The sequence below is a fragment of the Myiozetetes cayanensis genome, unplaced genomic scaffold, assembly GCF_022539395.1.
Source record: "Myiozetetes cayanensis isolate MyiCay16 unplaced genomic scaffold, myiCay2020 scf2-11, whole genome shotgun sequence".
Lineage (NCBI taxonomy): Eukaryota > Metazoa > Chordata > Aves > Passeriformes > Tyrannidae > Myiozetetes > Myiozetetes cayanensis.
Window position 1 is genome coordinate 109139277 of NW_026087411.1, and position 22178 is coordinate 109161454.

General features: G+C 42.4%; 1 protein-coding gene across 2 annotated transcripts in view; it reads right to left on the minus strand.

Annotated features, from left to right (window-relative positions):
* CD2AP (CD2 associated protein) overlaps nt 1–22178 on the minus strand; it is an 85088-nt gene that overhangs the window by 27847 nt on the left and 35063 nt on the right. For both annotated transcript variants that reach the window (XR_007628920.1, XM_050315418.1), the window contains exons 3-6: nt 15887–16040; nt 7654–7754; nt 3581–3701; nt 1083–1267 (exon numbers count right to left, since the gene is read on the minus strand). Coding sequence is in view for 1 of the 2 variants with exons in the window: in XM_050315418.1 (XP_050171375.1) it covers nt 1083–1267; nt 3581–3701; nt 7654–7754; nt 15887–16040 (561 nt within the window). In the remaining variant the exon portion in view is untranslated. The remainder of the gene's footprint in view (nt 1–1082; nt 1268–3580; nt 3702–7653; nt 7755–15886; nt 16041–22178) is intronic.

Here is a 22178-nt window from a genome sequence, read left to right on the forward strand (position 1 = left end):
CACCATGCCATTGCTCTTAGCACTGCTATTGAGGGAAAACACATTCAAGGAAGCCTCTGTCCCTACCCTCCTTCCAGGGAATCAGCTGACCTTTTGCCCTACACCATTACAATTACTTCCATGGCAGCAGAGGAAAACAAATCAGTCAGCAAAACAGCATTAATAACCATAACAGGCAAAAAATTGAAATGGATAAAGGCTTTAAAAGCTTTCTTGAATTCATCACCTGAGTCAAATCTGAAACACTGGACTACCTCAGCTGCCTTTAATTTATCAAAAGCTAAAAATCCATATATAAGCTCTTGGAATAAACAATGCATAAGTTCAAGGTAAAGGACTGAGAACCGTTGTTGTGCTTCCAAGGGGTAAGAGCACTTTCAGGTTCAGATCAAAACAAAATTCAAACTGCAGCAATTCCACTATCATTGCATTATCTGCTGTTTCTTAAGTTCCAGTAAGTTCAGTATAGAGGATCAAAGTGTCCTTTTCCCACTCACTCATGAAAAATGAGGGGAAAAAATGAATGGGGATGCAAAATTCTAAAACTGTATTTTTCAGGCTTACATTATCAGCAGTTTATAGAGCCAAAAGCTTGCACTGAAGGTAATGGCAGTTGACACCTTGAACAGCAATCTCGACAGCCACCAAAACTTGAAAAAAAAAACCCAAAAAACACCAAAACCCAAAGAAACACCAAAAGATACCCTGTTTTAAAAGACAAGTTCAACTTGCTCAAGAAGACTTAAGAGTCTTGTCCCAGACTACAAAGTCTGTTATAAGGAGGATTCTGAGAGACCTCACACTGTACACGTGTTTGAGAATTCATTATGTCTTACATCACATGGGTCTGAAATGACAATTTTTCCATCACCTTGGTATTCCATCTCTAATGTTTTAAATACCAAGACATTTGAACAGACCTTTTGGAATCAATGTTAAATATAACTTACTAGGAAAGAAGCTTGAGGGGATTTGTTTCATTTTATAGGCAAGAGCCCTATGAGACAATTATGGTCAGAGCCCACATCTCTTGGATTATTTTTACAGGAAACCCCAAAATAACAATATGTACCAGTACAAACCTTATCTTGCTTTTTATCTTCTGATTCATTACTGGATAATCTCGTCTTAAGTTTCACTGAGCCTTCTTTAAAGATATCCCCAAACCCAACACCTCGGATTTTCTTTGGCTGTGCTGGTCCAGATGAGGGTTCGCCCCCGTTTCCTGGAGTGGTCACAGGTGAGGTAGGACTATTGAAAACAGGCTCTGAAAGTAAAATAAGAAAGGAAAAGTTATTTGAGTAACTGAAATGATGTACAAATTTACCCACCTCTAAATTTTGCTTTTCTGGGGGGAAAAAGTTGAAGCTACACAGCTGTATGCACTGCCCCTGTTAAACAGCTTTTCGAGGAACATCACTGTAGTTGTAATAACTCACGTTCTAGTTTTATATTTAACATATGACCAATTGAAAAACTGAAATTACACTAGTATTGCTCTGAGTACTGTGGCAATTAAGTCAACAGATCACTGATATTTCTTGCTATTTGAATTATCGCTCAGGTTCCACAGCATTTTAACATCAATGTTTTCCATTAGTTTTATGAAACACTGCTTATGCATTCTCTGAAAATGGGGTTTTACTCTAACATTTAAAAGCTTCTCCTTAGCAGAGCTGCAGCCACAGAAAGAGATGATCAATAAAGGTCCATAGTGAATCCAACCACATTTAAAGAGCCACAGGAAAACACAGTGTCTCAGTGGTAGATGATGCCTCCCAAGGAACCAAAGTGAAATGTTCCTATTGCTCAAAATGCAAATAGACAATACAACTATTTAAGCTATTCTAATCTTTCAGTTTTAAGGCACAACATTATCCAGCCCCCAAAAGTGTATTCCAGAGTACTTAGTTTTGGTGTTAAGAGCTTTGAGACTTTTAAAATTTTTTTTTATTTTTAAGTTATGGTTAAATCTGTTGAAGTTTACAAACCAATACTCACAGGTAAACTATTTTTACATGCAGAATTCCAGGAGACAGTCATGTGAAAACAGACAGCTTTTATAAGCCAAATTCAAAATAGCCCCCACAACTTTTAGCATTTTGGTAAAGTTCTCTTCAGCCTATGCATATCTGGAAACTGCAATAAAGACTAAAGATTCTTCCCTCTATCATAAATTTAAGATCTTTTGATGATACCATGAAGCTACATTGCTCTTGACTTCAGTTTCTCGGATTTCCTCTAAGCAGTTGCTGTTCACTCAGCTATATCCACCTCATATATCTAAAAGGACATCCCATTGATGAGGAAAGTCCAGGTCATATGTTTGAAAGACCACAGCTGAGTGAATGAGACAGTTACTGTTTCCCAGGAGTGAGGCTGGGAAGAAACAGACTCAAGATGCTCTCTGTGACAGTACTGAGCATTAAATATAAACCCTGGGAGGCTGAGGATCGTTAGTTACTGACAGAAAATACAATTACTTCAAATTACTGTTCAGTTTCACTGACTTTAGGAATTAAGACCAACACATTTGTAAATTCATCCCATCAAACTCCACTAAACACAGGGAACTTGTCCTCCAAGGAGACAGCCACTGACTTATTTGCAACTTCAGGTCAAACAAGTCTTGTTTTATGGTACTCCAATCATTTCCACAATTTAAAAAAAATAAAAAAATAAAAAAAATCCAAGCCACATTCTCCTTCCCTGTGTCTGAGCAAACCCTTGTTTGGAATAATCAATACTTAACATCTTGTAAATGAGGGTGCACATTACCACAAGGCTAAAAATCACTTTTCCCCTGGAACATTACACAGACGCCTTTAAGAATCAATTAACTCCTGTTACGATGTTCCCAAAAAACACTCCTAATTCCAGCAGTATCATATCACAAGTCTCCAGCCTTCAAACATTCTTCCTAGACCAAAATGTTTCTAAAGTGCTTTTTTTCTTTTTTTTAAGGGAACAAAGTAATTGCCTGTAAAGCCCAGTACTGCCTGGCACCACTCTGCTGTTCAGCCAGAGACCGTCTGCTTCTGCTCCAGCTAAAAAGCCATAGCCAGAAAGGAACAGCTAAATGTAAATTCTGCCTTAAAAAGACTTTATTGTTAGATTAAAACATAATGAAGAGTCAGTCATTTTAAGTCGAGGCTCTCCATACTCTTTTGATTCAATTTGACTTTTAATTCTCAAATAACTTGGTTAAACATTTAAGGTTTGTGTGTTCAAGAACTCAGGACTGTGAGAATAAGACTGAAAAAAGCTACAAAAGAAAAAAAAAAGGTAATTTTGTGTCTAATACTAAAAAGAATCAACTCTGAACATGATAGAATTTCTAATGATAAAATGCAGATCACAGATCAAGACCTTGACTGCAATTTTATCTGAAGTGCACTGGGAGCAAGACAGGTTATCTTTATACTCAGCATCAACACTTTCCAGAATGAAACTAAACACTTATCCTCCTTAGGAAGCTTGAATTCTTTACAACTTTTGCTGTACTACAACCATAATACTCCAAATTATACCCAAGATCTAAGATCACATTGCTAAAGGTTTACAACAAACAGAACACCACCTGTGTCATCCACAGCGTCCTGTGTTTCTCCATCATCCGTTGACTCCAATTCTTTCACAAAGTTTGAAGGGAACAACCCTGCCCTGCCATTCAGTGTTCCACTCCACCAGCCTTCTTCTACCTGTAGAGAAATATTTTGCACATTACCAATAGACCAACAGAGCAAAAGGAAATTCCTATCAATTCCATCCACACTTCACTTATAAAACTCTACAAACAACTTGGGGAAAATTCAAAATCACCATGATTTCTTTATAGAGAAACCTGACAAAGATGTAGAAATAGTAGGCAAAAAGAAAAATTTACTGTCACTTCTATCACTACAGCAGTGATCCTAAAACATGAGACTAGCCCAATGACGGTTAAGCCAGAAAAGCAGCAAAATGTTCATCGACTTTCTCAAGGTAAGACAGAATAACAGGCACTGCACATCCAACAGTAGAAGAAAATACTAAACTGTTTAGGAAATAAAGATGAAACTTTTAGCCTGGGTTTCTATGGAAATTTTTATGTATTCTTGCTGTCCATGTCTTTTCCTCTGCCTTGTCCAGTTTCCATCAGTCCTGATCCCACTGGCCTTGTATCCATTGGGCAGCTTCACACAATTTCAATCAAAAGACACAAGTTTCAAAGCTATAATTTCTACAGAGAATATTGGGTAGAACAGAGAGAAGTCCTTAAGGACATCACAGAGTAATGGAAAACTAAGCTGTTCGTTCCTTCTAGCAGAAGGCAGCTGGCTGAGCAGGCTCTTTCTGGTGCAGAGACTTTCCCACCAGAGCTGGCCAGCCAACAAAGGTAGCCAAGCCCACAAAGATTTTGTGGTGGCACACAGCAGTCCTAAGGAAAAAAGTTTGTTAGATGCCAAATTTTGTTGGCTTTGCTCTTCACAAAACAACTCATTTTTGCACTGGAAATAAACTTGTTCAGGAACTAGGAACATAATGACTCTAACACTCAGTTATGTGCTGGAATTCCTGGTGTGGCATTTACACTGAAATACTCCAAAATTTAACGGAATGTTTATCAGGAATAACCCAGGGTCCAAAGCAGAACAAGTAAAAACTGGGCATGCAGAGGTGACAGGGTAAAACAGTGCCAGCAGACTAAGAACCGTACTCTTCCAATTTATGAACAGCTTTCAAAATGTCTTAAATAAATACAATCTATTTACCTAATGAGTACTACTTAAAAACTCTAATTTAGATAAATTTTCAAAGTATTTCGTTTCAGTTGCCTTGTTTTCAGGCTGGAAAGCTGTTTTTAAGAAAGAAAAGCAACAGGGAAAGAAAAAGAAGCAAACCAAACAGCAGTTGTTTACACTGCCTTTTTTTAGCCTTGTTTTGTAGGTCACTACGCCTGACACACAGGCACAGTTTTAAACATCAACCCACCTCCAGGCAAGCAAAGCATATCCAGAACCTGGCAGTGCAGAGACAGGCAATGAAAAGAGCACTGTTATTTTTAAAGGCATCCTGGTGCTCAAATAGAGCTTTGCTGTGCATGGTTCAAACTCAGAGGCTGGTCCTCTGAAATAGATTTTAAGCACAGATTACTGGCAAGTGCTGCCCAGGCTCTGGCACCTCAAGCTTTACATAACACATGATAGAAACCTAAAATACAAGCGCCCTGACTCACCCAGACTACACCCAGGAGCCTGGAGAAAGGGACTTTTAATGCTTACGATACAGAAAGTAGCTTGAGCATCCCTTTCTTCTTCTGCCAAGAAATACGGTCAGCAAAGCACTCTGCAGAGTTGCAACGCAAAGAGACGCCAGTTCAGAGACACTCAGCAACAAAACAAACATTTCTTGAGCACACTTGCTTCAACCTCCTCAGCACACTGCCTTTAAATGACTATATATTTTTTCTGGTAATATAGTTTGTATCTTTAATTGACATTGAAAAAGCAGGCTTAAGAAGTTTTACACGCTTTGGTGGAGAACATCTGCACATCTGTCAGTGCCAGCAACACAGATGACAATTTCCCAACCTTCCACTTCCATTTCAAAATCTTACTGGGTGATACAATTTCCACAAGAGGGAGGTACAGCTCTGGTACACACAGCAGAACTCTTTTCGTGTGAATCCCATCAACTTATTTCTATCAAAAAGCTCAAGACTTCTCAACAAAACACAAGGAAAAAGGCTGAAACAAGCAGCTTTGCCAATATAGTTTGGGTTTTTTTAATAAAAACTTCACTAACGATGTTAGATGAAATTTTATTTTGCTTGCTAGCACCAGCAGGCAAATACTAAAAATATAATACTACAAAAATAAATCTGCTGTTTAGTGTTGCTTCTGACAAGAGTAGGGGGAAGATATAAAAGAGAAACAAATGTTTCACAGAAATGATACAGTTATCACATGCACTCTGCACATTTTTTTTGCACATAAAACTCACATGTTCTATAAATAAGAAACCCTGTGGAATCAGCCAGCACACAGCACAAGACTCTTCTTCCCTAAAGGCTCTCCTCAATATTAGTAATTTAATTTCTGAACCCATCTGCCTCCACCTTTGATTTCACTATCAGTGGTGTCAGTTTTAAGGACATAGTTTACGAATACAACTCAAGGACTAAATACTGAATTATTCTCAGGTAATGTAGAACTGAAGCTCATTTTACCATATTTTTCCCATAAAGAGGTAACCAAATGATCTTTCCTTCAAGTAACAGTTACAAGTTATCTGCATATTTATATATATAAACACATATATATATGGAAGTGAATCATCTCACGGTAGTGAAGACAAGTTCCCCCAGCACACAGCACAACCAATGGAAAGTATTTTCTACCATTCTTCACATTTCTGGTCCATCAGTAAAGTTTTGTGAAGCAGACAGACCTAGTCTACACCTGCCAGGTCTATTCTACATCACCATAAAAACAGTGTGCTCATAGTAAGCTGCAGTATTTTTCTCCCTGCTAGCATTTGCCTAAAAATTTTCTTAGCAGTTTTTCTTAGAAGTAGTGAAGACTGGGTACTACAAACACATATTTTAAAATCATTAGCAGAGCAGTAAGAATTAGGACTAATAAAAAAATTTCCTTAAGAAACCAGATGAGGAAATGCCTTGATTTTTTTATTCTGTTTATTCTGTCATGACTGCTAGTACAGGCACCGTCCACAAATTAAACTGCTGAGGTTACCCAGGAACACTCCTTTACAAACGCCCACACAATGGTATTTATGAAACTGAGTTTAGTGAGCAGGTTTCACAAGTCACTCGCTCTGTTTACTCAAAGATATTATATTCTACTAGTGCAAATGCATCTAAAGACATAGTTTTTCTCTGGCTAGGAGAATGGAAAAGTCCTTCCTGGCAATTGCCAGGTGAGCACTAGCACTCTCTTCAAAAGCTTCCCACAACACAAGCTGCTATTGATTGGAAGAGATATCAAGGAAGCACATAGGTAGGAAGAGATAAAAAAAACCCCTTGTTCTCAATCACATGGGGTCAGTGCCAAAGTCTGAACATTGAGATATCTTAAACTGCATTTCTTACACAATGGAAAAAGGAGGTAGCAGAAATAATAACATGTTGAATGCATTTGTATGCTTCATATTATTCTGCAAGTGGGGTGAAGTGTATTGCATTACAGCTGCAGGCTTCTGTGTTGAATATTGGTATTGGCAGTTCAATGCTTCAATGTGCTTACAAGAGAGCATAAAACTGGAGAATCAGGTCAAATAACATTCACCTAAACCAAGCTCGAGTATGTCTACTTAAAGGCAAGTGGTTCAACAGTTTTAGCAAAAGCATTCCAAAAATAACAATCACACAGAACCAGAGATCTGTAAAAGCCTTTCAAAAAATGAATCTGTGCTACAGATTACAATTTATTGCTGTGATGATCAAATATTTCCTGTAAACATCTAGTATTCATTAATTTAGGATTAGATCCTTAGAGAAATAACTCCTAAGTTAATAGCTTTAGCTGCAAAAACACTACTTTTCCCATGCTGTTTTTCCAACATGCTTGCAAACCAAGCAATCAGCCAAAAAAAATCAATTTGACTTCTGGTACATAAAAGAGATGATCAGTTCTGCAAAACAGCTCTTACCTCGTCGTTGATGTCGATCACATCCCCCACCTTGAGTTCCAGCTCATCTTCGTTCTGTGGGATGTACTCGAAGAGCACTTTGCACTGACGCTTCTTGGACCCTGATCCGAGGGGAACAGCAGAAGTAAGAACACCCACGAAGGAAAACCAGCCTTTCCTACACTCAAGTTCCTGAAGATCCAATCTGACCAGAAGACCCAAAAGCCATCCCAAAAAGCTACGTTGCTTTTGATGCTGGTTTTCCAGTTTCTTTTGTCACGTTAGTCTATCGAGCCACCACTTAGATAGAGGTTGAGAACAGGCAGACAATTCCAACACTGTATCGCCAATTACCAACAACCTCTGAAAACATGTTGACTCAAGAGTCAGGTAAATCCCCACTACAATTTTTCAAGCTATTTCCTGACCAAAATCTGCAGGAATGACAGCTGCTTCCAGTTAGCACCCACTTTGAAGAAAACATGCAAGTTTGAGCCTCCAGTCTTCAAACCATCCTGAAAGCAATGACACCTTTTGTTGTGCACTGATAGCCCTTCTGCCCTCCAACACAAACCACAGCTAACCACAGCTCTGAGGTAATGCCAACATTTGCTGGGCTCATATTTCAAAATCCAAGCTCATTTAAATTTGTGAATGCAAAAAATCTCCCTTTTCTCAGTGCCAACATGGAGTCGAGGAATTCAAACTAAGCGTCAATTAGCAGTGTTTGACAAAAGCGAAATTAAAATTGAGTGCAATCTTCAGATGTTTGCCACATATCATTAAAGTTCTGCAGGCATTAAAAAGACAAAATGACATCCCGAGAGGGGGAGAGCATTGAAGTGGCTTCCAACAAACCCTCCAGCCACAGCAGCGTGAACCCACATTGCCTAATTACTGTGCACATATCCTGGAGTGATGCTGCTGCTGAACCCAGAGAGTTTATGCATTTCTCCTTCAAACAAGAGGCCATGCCTTCAGACCTTTTCCACAGCAGAGCAGCCAGCACACTTTTGAAGGCAATTATCATCCTGAGCTATGACCCACACAGATTCCCTATCCTCCTCAAAAAAACTGCTTCAGTTTAAATGAAAATATGAATCAAAAGCTTGACGTGGTAAAGCCTAAGCTTACAGCAGCTGTATAATTCCCATGCTTTCTCCCATACTTTGTACTCCTTTCACACTGAAGCTTCAACAATCAAAATTAGCTGTGTAAAAACATTTCAAAACACAGATACTGCCTCCAAGATTGATCCTTGTCTTATTATAGCAGTGTTGAAAGTCCAAAGTCAGACATTTAGAAGACAGCCACACCCAGCATTCTCAGTGCAAAACACGCCAGACATCTGAGCAATATTCTGCATCTAAAATTTCTGAGAGAGGCCTCACCAAACCAAGAGTTTTCTACATGCTGGTATATGACCCGTGCAAATAAACCAGGAACATGAAACTCTGTGGGTTATTTCTAATAACACATAATTGCCCACATAATACCCCCTTCTTTTGCCTCCACTGGAGCTCACGCATCAGCCCAGAGGGATTGTTCAGTTTACAGTAATTGCAATAAACGGTTCACTGGCCTTTACTGCCTCCTGCAGCGCTTTCAGGGCTCCTCCTTTGTAGGAGATTAACTGATACCAAAAAAAGGCAAATTAAAAAGTCACAGCCATTTGGTATAAATCTGATCTCAGCATTCCTTTTTAATACTGTAATTCTACCTAAATGGGGGAGAAAACAAACCCATGGATGCATTTCACATCCAGAACTCTTCCTCACCCAAGGTATGCTTTCAGTGAGATCCAGTTTAGCAAGTACTGCCTTCCACTTTTGAAAATCCCTAGACTAACCTAGGAAAGTTAGTGGTATAAAGCTGTGTCAGGGCAGGTGTAGGCTGGATATTAGGAGAAGGTTGTTCACCCAGAGGGTGTTTGGGCACTGGAACAGGTTCCTCAGAGAAGTGGTCACAGCACCAACCCTGACAGAGTTCAAGAAGCATTTGGACAACACTCTCAGGCACACTGTGTGATTCTTGAGATGTCCTGTGCAGGGCCAGGAGTTGGATTCAATTATCCTGATGGGTGGGTCTCTTCCAACTCAGGATATTTATTCTGTGATTTTAAGGTAACCAACTCAACCCAGGAAACAACACTCCAGCTTCAAGTGGTGCTGCAGGACTGCTGGGCTGGCAGCCTGCAGGCAATTCTGTCCCTTTCCAAAACAACTTGTCTGGCTTCAGGTTTTGTTTGTTTTGTACAGGGTAAACCTAATTTAGCCCTTTGTTGCAGTCACTTACCCCACCTTCCACGTTTTCCTTCTGCTGAATAAAGGCAGACATCTAACTGATGGGAATTCTGCCTGCAGCTTACCACCCACCTGACACAAAATACCTGAATTCAGCAGGAGCTGCACATGAGAACAACACAAGGAGCTGAGCAGGCACAGACAACCTGCCTCACTGCACACGGAAACTTGCTATTAAAAAAAAATTAAGGGTTTCTTTAGCATTATAAACCTCATTTTACCAGGTGAGGAACCGGAAGTGAAAAAGACAACTAAGCTCTGAAAACCTTTTGAAGGATCCAAGTGATTGCCCAGGCACAGAGCAAACGAGATCTGCTGGAGCTGTTTAAACAATCTTCCAAGAAAAAAGGGAACAGCAAGTAAAATGGAAACGAAGACTGTCACTGCACCAAGTAAACAACTGTATCCCTAAAGGAAGGGAACATCATTTTCTTCCAGAAGGAAGAGACTAGCCAGAGTGCTGTGGAGTTGGAGAGCAAGTTGTACTTACTACCCTGGCCACGGCCACCAGCATGAGGATGAGACATGAGATATGGGATCATTCCAGGGTTAGGGAGACCAAAACAAGTAGCTGGCAGCTGAACTGGTATCAGATCATGTTCACTGAATCCTAGAATATCTCCAGTTAGGAGGACCCATAAGAATCATGCTTATTCCCTTCCGAAGCCTGGCTGCATTTATCCAGGAACAGCATTAATCCTTCAGGCTAGATTTTTCCAAAGCCTGCTGATGTAAACATCGAACAAGCACATACTGGTGTTGCCAATAAGCACACGCAGATCAAGAGACACTAAAAAGTAATTTTGAACCCTTAGTTGCCTAGAACAAAGTATCCAGAAATTTATAAATCTGGTAGTCTCATTTCAGGGCTTTCAAAGACAACCAGTGGCTCCTCTCCTTTTATAGGCAAAATCTCAAAGCATAAACACATCAGAAACAGTAAGTTCTGAATGCTTTGTTTTTAAAAAAGCAAGCTTCATAGAATCATAGAATCATAGAATAGATTGGGTTGGAAAAGACCTCCAAGATCATCAAGTCCAACCCCTGATCCAACTCTAATTACTATATCATGGCACTAAGGGCCATGTCCAATCTCTTTTTAAAAACTTCCAGGGATGGTGAATCCACCACCTCTCTGGGCAGGCCGTTCCAATGCCTGATCACCCTCTCTGAAAAGAATTTCTTCCTAACATCTAACCTAAACTTCCCCTGGCAGAGCTTGAGCCCATGTCCCCTTGTCCTGTTGTTGGTTGCCTGGGAGAAGAGACCAACCCCCACCTGGCTATAACTTCCCTTCAGGTAGTTGAAGAGAGTGATGAGGTCACCTCTAAGCCTTCTCTTCTCTAGACTAAACAATCCCAGCTCCCTCAGCCTCTCCTCATAGGACTTGTGCTCAAGTCCCTTCACCAGCCTGGTTGCTCTTCTCTGGACCCGCTCCAGCACCTCAATATCCTTCCTGAACTGAGGGGCCCAGAGCTGAACACAATACTCAAGGTGCGGCCTCACCAACGCAGAGTACAGGGGAAGGATCACTGCCCTGCTCCTGCTGGCCACACTGTTCTTGATGCAGGCCAGGATGCCATTGGCCTTCTTGGCCACCTGGGCACACTGCTGGCTCATGTTCAGCTTCCTGTCAATCAGCACCCCCAGGTCCCTTTCCACCTGGCTGCTCTCCAGCCACTCTGTCCCCAGCCTGTAGCGCTGCAGGGGTTGTTGTGGCCAAAGTGCAGGACCCGGCACTTGGCCTTGTTGAACTTCATCCCATTGGAGTCAGCCCATCTCTCCAGTCTATCCAGGTCCCTCTGCAGAGCCCTCCTGCCTTCTGGTAGGTTGACACTCCCTCCCAACTTGGTGTCATCAGCAAATTTGCTGATGATGGACTCAATCCCCTCATCTAGGTCATCGATAAAGATGTTAAACAGGACTGGGCCCAGCACTGATCCCTGGGGGACACCACTGGTGACCGGCCGCCAGCTGGAGGCAGCCCCGTTCACCAGCACTCTTTGGGCCCGGCCCTCCAGCCAGTTCCTAACCCAGCACAGAGTGCCCCTGTCCAAGCCATGGGCTGCCAGCTTTTCCAGGAGTATATTATGGGAGACAGTGTCAAAGGCTCTGCTGAAGTCCAGATAGACCACATCCACAGCCTTCCCCTCGTCCACCAGGTGAGTCACCTGATCGTAAAAGGAGATCAGGTTGGTCAAACAGGATCTGCCTCTCCTAAACCCGTGCTGGCTGGGTCTGATCCCTTGTCCATCTTGTAGGTGCTGTGTGATTGCACACAGGATGATCTGTTCCATAACTCTGCCAGGCACCGAGGTCAGGCTGACAGGCCTGTAGTTACCAGGGTCAGCCTTGCAGCCTTTTTTATGGATTGGGGTGATATTTGCCAACTTCCAATCATGTGGGACCTCCCCAGTGAGCCAGGACTGTTGGAAGATAATGGAGAGCGGCTTGGCAAGCTCTTCTGCCAGCTCCCTCATTACTCTAGGATGGATCCCATCTGGTCCCATAGACTTGTGAGGATCCAGGTGGCTCAGTAAGTCACTAACTATTTCCTCCTGGAATACAGGGGGCTATTTGGTTTCCTCTCTCTGTCTACCAGCTCCAGAGGCCAGTTGCCTTGAGGGCCACCTGTCTTACTGGTAAAAACTGAGGCAAAGTAGGTGTTAAGTACCTCAGCCTTCTCCTCATCTCTATTAACTATGTTTCCCTCCGAGTCCATCAAAGAATGGAGGTTTTCTTTGCCCCTCCTTTTGTTATTAATGTATTTATAGAAGGACTTTTTGTTATCCCTAACAGAAGTGGCCAATTTAACTTCAAATTGCGCTTTTGTATCCCTGATTTTCTTTCTGCATGATCTAGCTGTCTTCCTGAATTCTTCGTAAGTAGCCAGCCCTCTCTTCCATAGTCGATAAACTCTCTTTTTATCCCTGATTTCCTTCAGAATCTCCCTGTTTAACCAGGCTGGTTGTCTTCCCCGCCGGCTTGCCTTTCGGCACACCGGTATGGCCTGTTCCTGTGCACTCAAAACTTCCTGTTTGAAGCACATCCATCCCTCCTGGACTCCCTTGTTTTCAAGGGTTGTTTCCCAGGGTATGCTCTGGACTAGACTTCTGAATAGGTCAAAATCTGCCCTCCGAAAGTCCAGCGTAGAGGTTTTATTGTTATTTCTCCTTGAATCTCTGAGTATTGAAAATTCTATTATTTCATGATCACTATTTCCTAGGCGGCCTTCAACCACTATATCTCCCACCAGCTCCTCTCTGTTTGTAAACAGCAGGTCTAGCGGGGCCTTACCCCTGGTAGGTTCATTTACCAGTTGATGAAGGAAATTGTCCTCTATACACTCCAGGAAATTCCTAGACTGCCTCTTCTCTGCAGTATTGAGCTCCCAGCAGATATCTGGCAGGTTAAAGTCACCTACAAGGACAAGGGCTGACAATTTTGAGACATCCGCCAGCTGCTTGTAGAATAATTCATCCCCTTCATCATCCTGGTAGGGCGGTCTATAACAGACACCCATGATGATGTCAGTCTTGTTGGTCTTCCCCTGATTTTGATCCACAGGCACTCAACCTTATTGTTGCTGACCTCAAGTTCAACAGGGTCCAGAGAGTCTCTAACATATAAAGCCACCCCTCCACCTCTCCTCCCCTGCCTGTTCTTCCTGAAGAGCTTATAGCCTTCCATAGCAGCACTCCAGACATGCGAGTCATCCCACCATGTTTCTGTGATGGCGACTACATCATAGCCTTCCTGCTGCACAATTGCCTCCAGCTCCTCTTGTTTGTTGCCCATACTGCGTGCATTAGTGTACATGCACTTCAGGTGGGCTGTTGATTTAATTCTTAACTCAGGCTTTCCATCCTTAGGCTGATCACTGGAGAGCCCGGTTTCAACCCCTTCCCCCTTCAAACCTAGTTTAAAGCCCTCCTAATCAGCCTCGCTAACTTATGGGCTACAGTCCTCTTATTCTTCCTAGAAAGATGAATCCCATCTGATTTTAAGAAACTAGGTACCATGGAGTTTGCCCCATGGTCAAAGAAACCAAAATTTTGATGGTGGCACCAATTCTTTAGCCATCTGTTGAGGAGTTGGGCTTTTTTACTCCTCTCTTTATTTAACTCCTCATCCATCCCAGATAGTACAGGAACTGAGGCAAATATCACCTGTGCTCCTGTCCCCTGAACTGACTGACCCAGTGCTTTAAAGTCTTTTTTAATTATCTTGGCACTTCTTTGATTAATGTCCTCACTGCCAGCCTGGACTACCACCAGAGGATAATAGTCTGAGGGCTGAATTAACTCAGGAAGTCTCCTACTAATATCCCTCACCCTGGCCCCAGGAAGGCAGCATACTTCTCTCTGGGATGGGTCTGGGCGACATATAGGGCCCTCAGTTCCCCTCAAAAGGGAGTCACCGACTACAACTACCCTTCTTTTTTTTTTTTATACCTGTGGTTGTAATCCGTCTTTTGGACGGGGCCAAACAAGGAGGCTCTCTAGAGGGATCGTCTTGGCTGTCCTCTACCTGACTGTCTGGGTCCAGAGTCTCGTATCTATTCTTCAAGGGCACCCTGAGGGGTGATGGGGGTCTAGAAAGAATTCTTCTACCTCTCCCATTAGGGACCTGTTTCCATTCCCCCCCATCATTTTGGTCTGCTCCATCTGTCTTATGGCAGGAGAGGCAGGGCTTCGCCGTCTCCTGTTGGACTTCCTTAGGGTTTAAAAGGGTTTGACTCCACCAGTCAATTTCTTTTTCACTCTCCCTAATGCACCTTAATCTCTCTACCTCTTCCTTAAGTTCTGCTACAAGGCACAGCAAATCACTCACCTGCTCGCATCGTACACAGCTACCTCCTACACCATCCTCCGGTACCAACATCAGGCTCAGACACTCAGCACACCCAGAGACCTGGGTGGCTGCATCCTTCTTCGAGGGGAGTGTCTGAGCAAACACACTCCTAGTATTAACAGCAGTAACAGTTTTTGTTTTTCTGGAAACCATTGTTAGCTTTAAAAAGCACACTCACCTACAAGAAAAGGGAGCTGGTTGTGCCCTGCAGGCTTGAAATGCCTTGAAATTGTTGTGCCACACCCTGTTAGTCTACTCCTGTGGGGGTGCGTGAGCGAAGATCGCTCACGCTCCTGGAGGTTCTTATATAGCCTCCCCCAGCACTTGCTAACGAGCTTAAATCATAAAAGCCTCCAATCCCTTGTAAGAGAGAGGAAGCCAGAGTATTTTAGAGCAATGTCTTATAAGAGACTGATATGTCCCAATACAAATCACAAGTCAATTTGCTGGATGCAGGGAATGGCAAATTTTCTGCTCTACATTTTGGTCACCATGTTTTAAAAACTGGCATTAAAACACAGAAACCACAGACACAGAGGCAACAACGCTGTGCTCCTGACCATCCTGAGGGTTGCTGTTAATAACAAAAGGAAAACCACTAATTTTGTTTAGACACCACCAACTCCACCTTATTTCACACCAGAAGCAGGCCAGCCCTGAGGAATCTGAACTCTGGAATGTTCCCTTGTCACAAACCCTTGAATTTTTAACAGAGCTTCATGTTTTAACACTTCCTTTAAAAAGACCACAGGAAGAGATTTCTGATTGTCATGAAAAGGCCTGCAGTTCTCATTCATAATTATCTCATTGATAATACAACCAGAGCTCACATGACGTTACAGAGCTCTCTGGCATCTGGAAGGTGTCTAAATCCTGTTCCCAAGAAAATTCATCCCTATTACTGCTCTTAAAACCTACATATAAGCTTTCTGCCCATACATCCACAAGCAAAACTTGGCTTTGAATCAGTTTTTCCCCTTATGCTTCTAGTTTTCCATATAACCTTAAAACTAAGTCAGTCATTAAATAATTCATGTTCATTTTTTAAAAGCCCATCAGAAGCTTACACAACTGAAGGAACTGGAAGGACTACATACTCTTCTTGAATCCTTTGGATGGGGGATGAGGCTGAAATCCTCCTGCTGGAAGCCCATAGCTGCTCATCCGCTGCACAAGACTGGCTACGTTGCCAGATTTCTCCCTCCTGAGTGGTACAGCATCATCCTTGGGCTCTACATCCTTCTTAACTTCCTGAAACAAGAGATTTAAAAGACTGAGAGGCCACTTAAATTACTCAAGAGGTCAGTGATTTTAGACAGGCATTCAACAGACTAACAGATTTCAGGTATTTACCATTTCAGGTATAAGAACATATTATACTCAAAAATCATGGCATCCTGCAACTAAACATAGCAAAGGCCTTGATAAACTTGACCCTTTCATACAATCATGTTAGTAAAAAGGTAAGATGATGTGCTAAGAAAATTCAGAAAACGGGGCAGCATTTTAGCCATCTACTCCAACTCTAAGAAAAGTAGCGTTGAGCCCAGAAGTCCTGTATTACAAGTGCCATGACACAGCTCATATTTGAAAACACTTATAAACATATAAATATTACTTCAATGGCAGACCCATAGGGCAGGGCAATAAAATAATTTATTATACAAAATAATATTAGGCAATTATCTCTGCCTCAGGAAGCTCCAAGGTGTTTTGTAAATTGCTGAAAGACACGAGTGGAGAAGAAAGTGAGACACAAGAAACAGCGGGAACAAGTGAGGGGAAAGGTGTAGGAGGAAAAGAACAGAGACAATTTTTCTGGTAATTGTCTCCCACCTTTCTATCTTTCTAAATTAGGATGTTAGCACTGGAATTGAATGTGCCAATCAAGACTAAGAAGCCTATAAAAAAGAAAGCATCAGTTCTGGATAAAAAGGCAGAGTATGCAGCAGTTACTCTCTCACATCAGCTCATTAAGCGAGATTCCAGCGGAGAGAACAGACACTCTGGGAGAAGGAAACCACCACTTTGCACAAGAAACCCATTAAGGTAGATCAATGGCCCATCTAGTGCAGAACACGCTCCCAGAGGCTGCAATCCCAGAGGCTCTGCAGAGAGCTATCCTGCAACTCAGATCCTCCCACATTCCCAGAGCACCCATAAGGGTTTCATTAGGGAGATAAATCTCCTTTTTATGTCTGCAGCTGGCCCTGTCTAACCCCTTTCAGCACCCATGGTCCTGTCTGCCTCCATAGCATTCTTGGGGATAGACACCAGATTTTGCTACATAAAGAAGCTTCTCTCTCCCATCTGCTCTAGGCTGACACCTTACTAGTCCCCCAGGGTGTTCTCCCCATCACTGAATTTCGTTTGTCACAACCTCCATGGCTGTGTAAACTTGTATAGTATTTCCCCTTGGCTTTGTCTTCTCAGTTGAAGAGTCCCAGCCCCCTCAGCCCCATGTCAGACAGCTGATCCATCCCTTTAACCATCTATCCAGGGGCCTTAGTATATCCCACTCTCAAGTGAACTGATGACCCCTGGCATCCTACTGGTGTTTTGGGCTGTCACTACCCCCCAAGCTGAGGAGTTCAGAACTGAAAGCGACACCACCACATATTCGTGAGCTGATGCTCAACTTGCAACTGGCAGTTCCATGGAGACATGACATGGATTAGCTTTTCCTACACACATCACTCTAATTCAAAAAGGAATTTTTCATTCAGTCTCACAGCAACTTTATTCCTTCAATAACTTCATGGAGAACTTTATCAAACATTTCCTGAAAACCCAAGTGTATTACATTCACTGAATCTCACACATCTGTGCGCTTAGCAAGACTCTCAAAGCCCATCAGCTTTCCCACCACCACAGAATTACAATGTCTGGAAGAAAGCAAACACCCGTTAGCACTTTGCAGCTTTTTATGATCTAATTCAGAACAATTCTTGCATCCACCATCAGTAGCCACTGGTTGACAACTCCACTACTTAATGCAGAGGTAGCAGTAATAAAATCTTTAATAATAACTGAAAACAATCATGGCTGGGCTTCGTGAAAGAAGATTTGAGAAGGGCTCTACCCACGCTTGCTACAAGCACGCTGATGGCTAAAAAGGCCAATGCGAGATAGACAAGTCCGGTTGCAGAAGGTACAGCAGAAAGACTCCCCAGGTGATACAGACGAGACGCGATTCTTTCTGCGTTGTCTTTTCTCCTCGAGAGTGACCCTGCCTGTGTTCTCAAAAGCAGCAGCAGCGTTATAGATGGTGTGTCTCCAGGCCTCCCGATTGGAGGCCAGGGTAGACCAATGGTGATGATCGATATGGCCAAGGCTGAGGGATTGTTTCAGGCAGTCCTTGAACCTCCTCTTCGGGGCTCCTCTCTTGCGGTAGCCAGTGGCAAGTTCCCCATAGAGCACAATCTTAGGGAGGCGGCAGTCCTGCATCCTGGAGACGTGCCCTGCCCAACGCAGCTGTGTTCTCAGCAGCATGGCCTCAATGCTCGTGACTGCTGCCTGTTCAAGGACAGACGTGTTGGTCACATAGTCAGTCCAGTGGATGTTTAGAACTGTACGGAGGCAGCACCGATGGAAGCGTTCTAAGAGACGCAAGTGGTGCCGGTAAATGACCCATGATTCGGACCCATATAGAAGAGTAGACAGTACAACAGCTCTGTAAATGCTGATCTTTGTACTTTTCTTCAGGTGTTTGTTTTGCCACACTCTTTTATGGAGTTTACCGAAAGCTCTGTATGCCTTTGCTAACCTGTTGTCTATTTCTGCATCAATCTTACCATCTGAGGAGATGATGCTACCCAGGTAACTAAACTGCTGGACTGATTTGAGTTCTGTTTCACCAATGGTGATATGGGGATGATGGGAGACTTCCTGAGGTGCAGGTTGATATAAAACTTCTGTCTTCTTCAAGCTGACTTCCAGTCCAAACAGCTCAGCAGCCTCTGCAAAGCAGGATGTTAGACGCTGCAGAGCTACTTCTGTGTGAGCAACAAGGGCGGCATCATCAGCGTAAAGCAGCTCACGGATAAGACAATTTAAGGTCTTAGTGTGGGCCTTCAGTCGCCTTAGGTTGAACAGGCTCCCGTCCGTACGATATCGAATGTAGACACCGTTTTCTTCATCGAGGTCTGCCGTGGCCCTTTGGAGCATCATGCTGAAGAAGATTGTGAATAAAGTTGGTGCAAGAACGCAGCCTTGCTTCACACCATTGGCTATTGGAAACGGCTCAGAAAGTGCGTCACCATGTCTCACTTGGCTGCGCTGGTCCTCATGAAGCGAGATGATCATTTTGAGGAACTTGGGAGGACATCCTAAACGTTCCAAAATCTGCCACAGACCTTTTCTGCTCACAGTGTCGAAAGCCTTGGTACAATACTGGCAAGGCATAGATACACACTCATGTTGTGTGAACTCTTAAACATGAGCTTTAGGACAACAAAACCCACGCATCCATGAAGTGCCAAAAACAGCAGAAACATACTGCCCAGGACCTTGCTGGTGCTTTCTGGAACATTAAAGCCCAGGTCACCCACTGCAGTTGTCCAGTTGGAAAACTCAGTAGGTCTGAAAACCTACTGATGCTTTCAAAGATGCTACAAACCTTGAGTCAAGAAGACCAAAGCACCTCCCTATTTCTCAAAAGAGCAGAGCAAGTAAAATAAACAAAACTACAGACAGCACAGTATTTCTTCCCACTCATCTACATGACATAAAAAACGCTTTTCAGAAAACAGTCAAGTAGTTCCTGCTGTTACTCTCCTTTACTCGCAGTGACTTCTGCCCTGGAGATCTTAAGCTGTGCTGAGATCCCATCTTCCAAGTCCAAAAGAAAAAAAAAAAAAGAAAACCCAAACAAGAAAACCACTAACCCTCCAGGATAGCAGAACACCCTGTCCACTTCCCATCTGAACAGATGTTTCACATTTCAAAGACTTTGTTATTCTCATCTTGTTTTTCAGCCAGTTACCTGCAAGTCTGATAAACGATAAGCCATTAAATTTGGCTACAGCTGAAACATTTGCCACCTCCAAAACACCCTTCTAGCTGCCTTACTGTTAGGGCCATTCTGCTCATCGGGAAAACACACTGGTACTTGAAAACTTGCCTAAAGTGCTTCTGCCTCTGGATTTTTAAAATTATAATCTTTTGCTATGTGATTTATACAGCCTCCAAAATCTCCAAGCTGCTCCAGGAACTTCCAGTTAACCAGCTCCCCAATCGTGACACTTCCAGTGAGGAATCCGCTCCAGGTTGTTTCCCCAACTCTGCACTTTGCACAAGGCTTCAGAAGCAGCTGCTTAAATAACTTTGTAAAAAGCACACAGTTGCAAAAAGGAACTGGGGAAGCCTTACACAGGCAGTTTGGTCAAAAACATGACCTCTGTCTTTTTCTTTTTAATTTATTAGAAGAAATAAAAAAGCAAAACAGCACACACACAACACTTTCAAATGTTAGAACACTCTGTGAGGTAAGATCACAGTAAGTAATAATTTGAATTAAACAGAACATATACTTTTAAGTCCAGCAGTAGCATCAAAAGCAGCAACCTAAAAGACAAGTTATAAACAATAGGAAATGATCTGAGGCAAAAGCAGTGCCCACTACAAAGGTCCAAGGACACAAAACCAAAGGAGGAATGCTGGAGTGCCTTTCTGGCCAGGCTTGAGTCAGTAATTGAGTGGTGACAGGTAGGAAATACTCAAAGGTCTAACACAAGACAGTGGTTCATTTTAACAGAAACTATACTGGATTAAATTTTAAAATAGAGTCTAAAATAATTCTGTGAGCAATCATTACATCTTGCAGAAAATCTTGCAGCCAGATTCAAAGGCTGAAGATTTACTGATGAAGAATTTCATCAGGAGAAACCAGAAAGAACAATAAGACATCGGGAAAGGCTGATACACCCGACTGGCCTAATATAGACAAGATATGAAAGCTGAACTTTGATACACAGTGAAGAGAAACCATCCTACTCCAAGGCATACAAAAGGAAAGAGGTTGCCCAGAAAAGCTCAAGGTGACTGTGTGACAAAAACAGCAGCAGAGAGCTGCAAATCCATCAGATTTATAACGAAAATACGTGTAACAACCACACAACAGGGTCCTGCCACAGCAGACAGTGGTAAATCTAGTTTTGAGAAAGAACTACAGAAGTAGCTAGCAAGCAAGGCATGGATAAGCCAACAACTACTTCTTCCATATTTAACCTACTATCCTTTAAAACTTTCTTGTAAAGCAAGCATTATTTTTTTTCCTGTTAAAGAGGAACTGCAACATTAATTACCCTCCCTCAGGGCATTAAAAACCACATTAAAATCAAACCACGTCAAAGCAAATTCAGGAATTCCTGGTCTCCACACCTGCACATGGTCTACTACAGTATAATCCTGTAGTTCACATCAGTGCTCTAACAGCAGGAAAATGCTCCAAGAGTCATTTTTGAAAGCACACACGAGGATCCTCTGACATACACACCCACCACCCTCACCAGCAGCTTCATCCTGGGCATCATCACTCTAACTCTGACCTTTTGGACATGTTAAGACTTCAAAAAGGAAGTAATTTCTAAACAATACAGTTTGGATCTCTGAAAACTGACACTAATCAATGTAAACATCAATAAATACCCCATTAATAGTGTTAATGAGAGTCTGCAATTCTTACATCTCTGCTCTAACAGCTTGCTTTAAGTTCAGTGGTTGGAAAACAACACTGCCCACAGGTCTCATGTCTGAGCTATCACTACACCCAACCTGAACACACCCAAGACTCCTATTCATTGGCTTCACCAGTAAGGCAGTTTTCTTTGATTATTTGGTGGGTTTTAAGTCAGTCTCGTATATCCCAACTATCAGAGAGAGTCTGTGTTGTGACAATACCAACAAAACACTCCAAGACACTTCAGTTTGTTCTGAGATGAGGTTTCTGACAGCTGCCAGCCAGCAAAACCAAAATGAAAACCTGACATTAACTGCAGCTGGAAATTTTAATATTGTTATTATGACAGTCCACTGCAGTTCAAGGCTTTGTCAGTGTTTCCATTAGCAGCACAGATTTTATGCATTTATGACTTGGCAGTACAAGGTCAATACAGACTGTCTCTTGGCATGAAATACGCTCAATTGGGAAGTAACCACCCACTTCTTCTGTTGCAAACTACAGCACTAGTCATAAAGGTTTGAAGTTTCATAATCTCCACTAAACGTGTGTTTTATCTCAACAGCAAAAAAAAAAAAAAAAAAAAAGATTGGGGTGATCTTAAGGGGCCGTTGCTTTAATTGCACCTGCCACAGTTTAACAATTCCTCAGGGAAATGCACATGTTTATATATAAAAACCTCAAAACCATTTAGGTACAGCAACATGTGA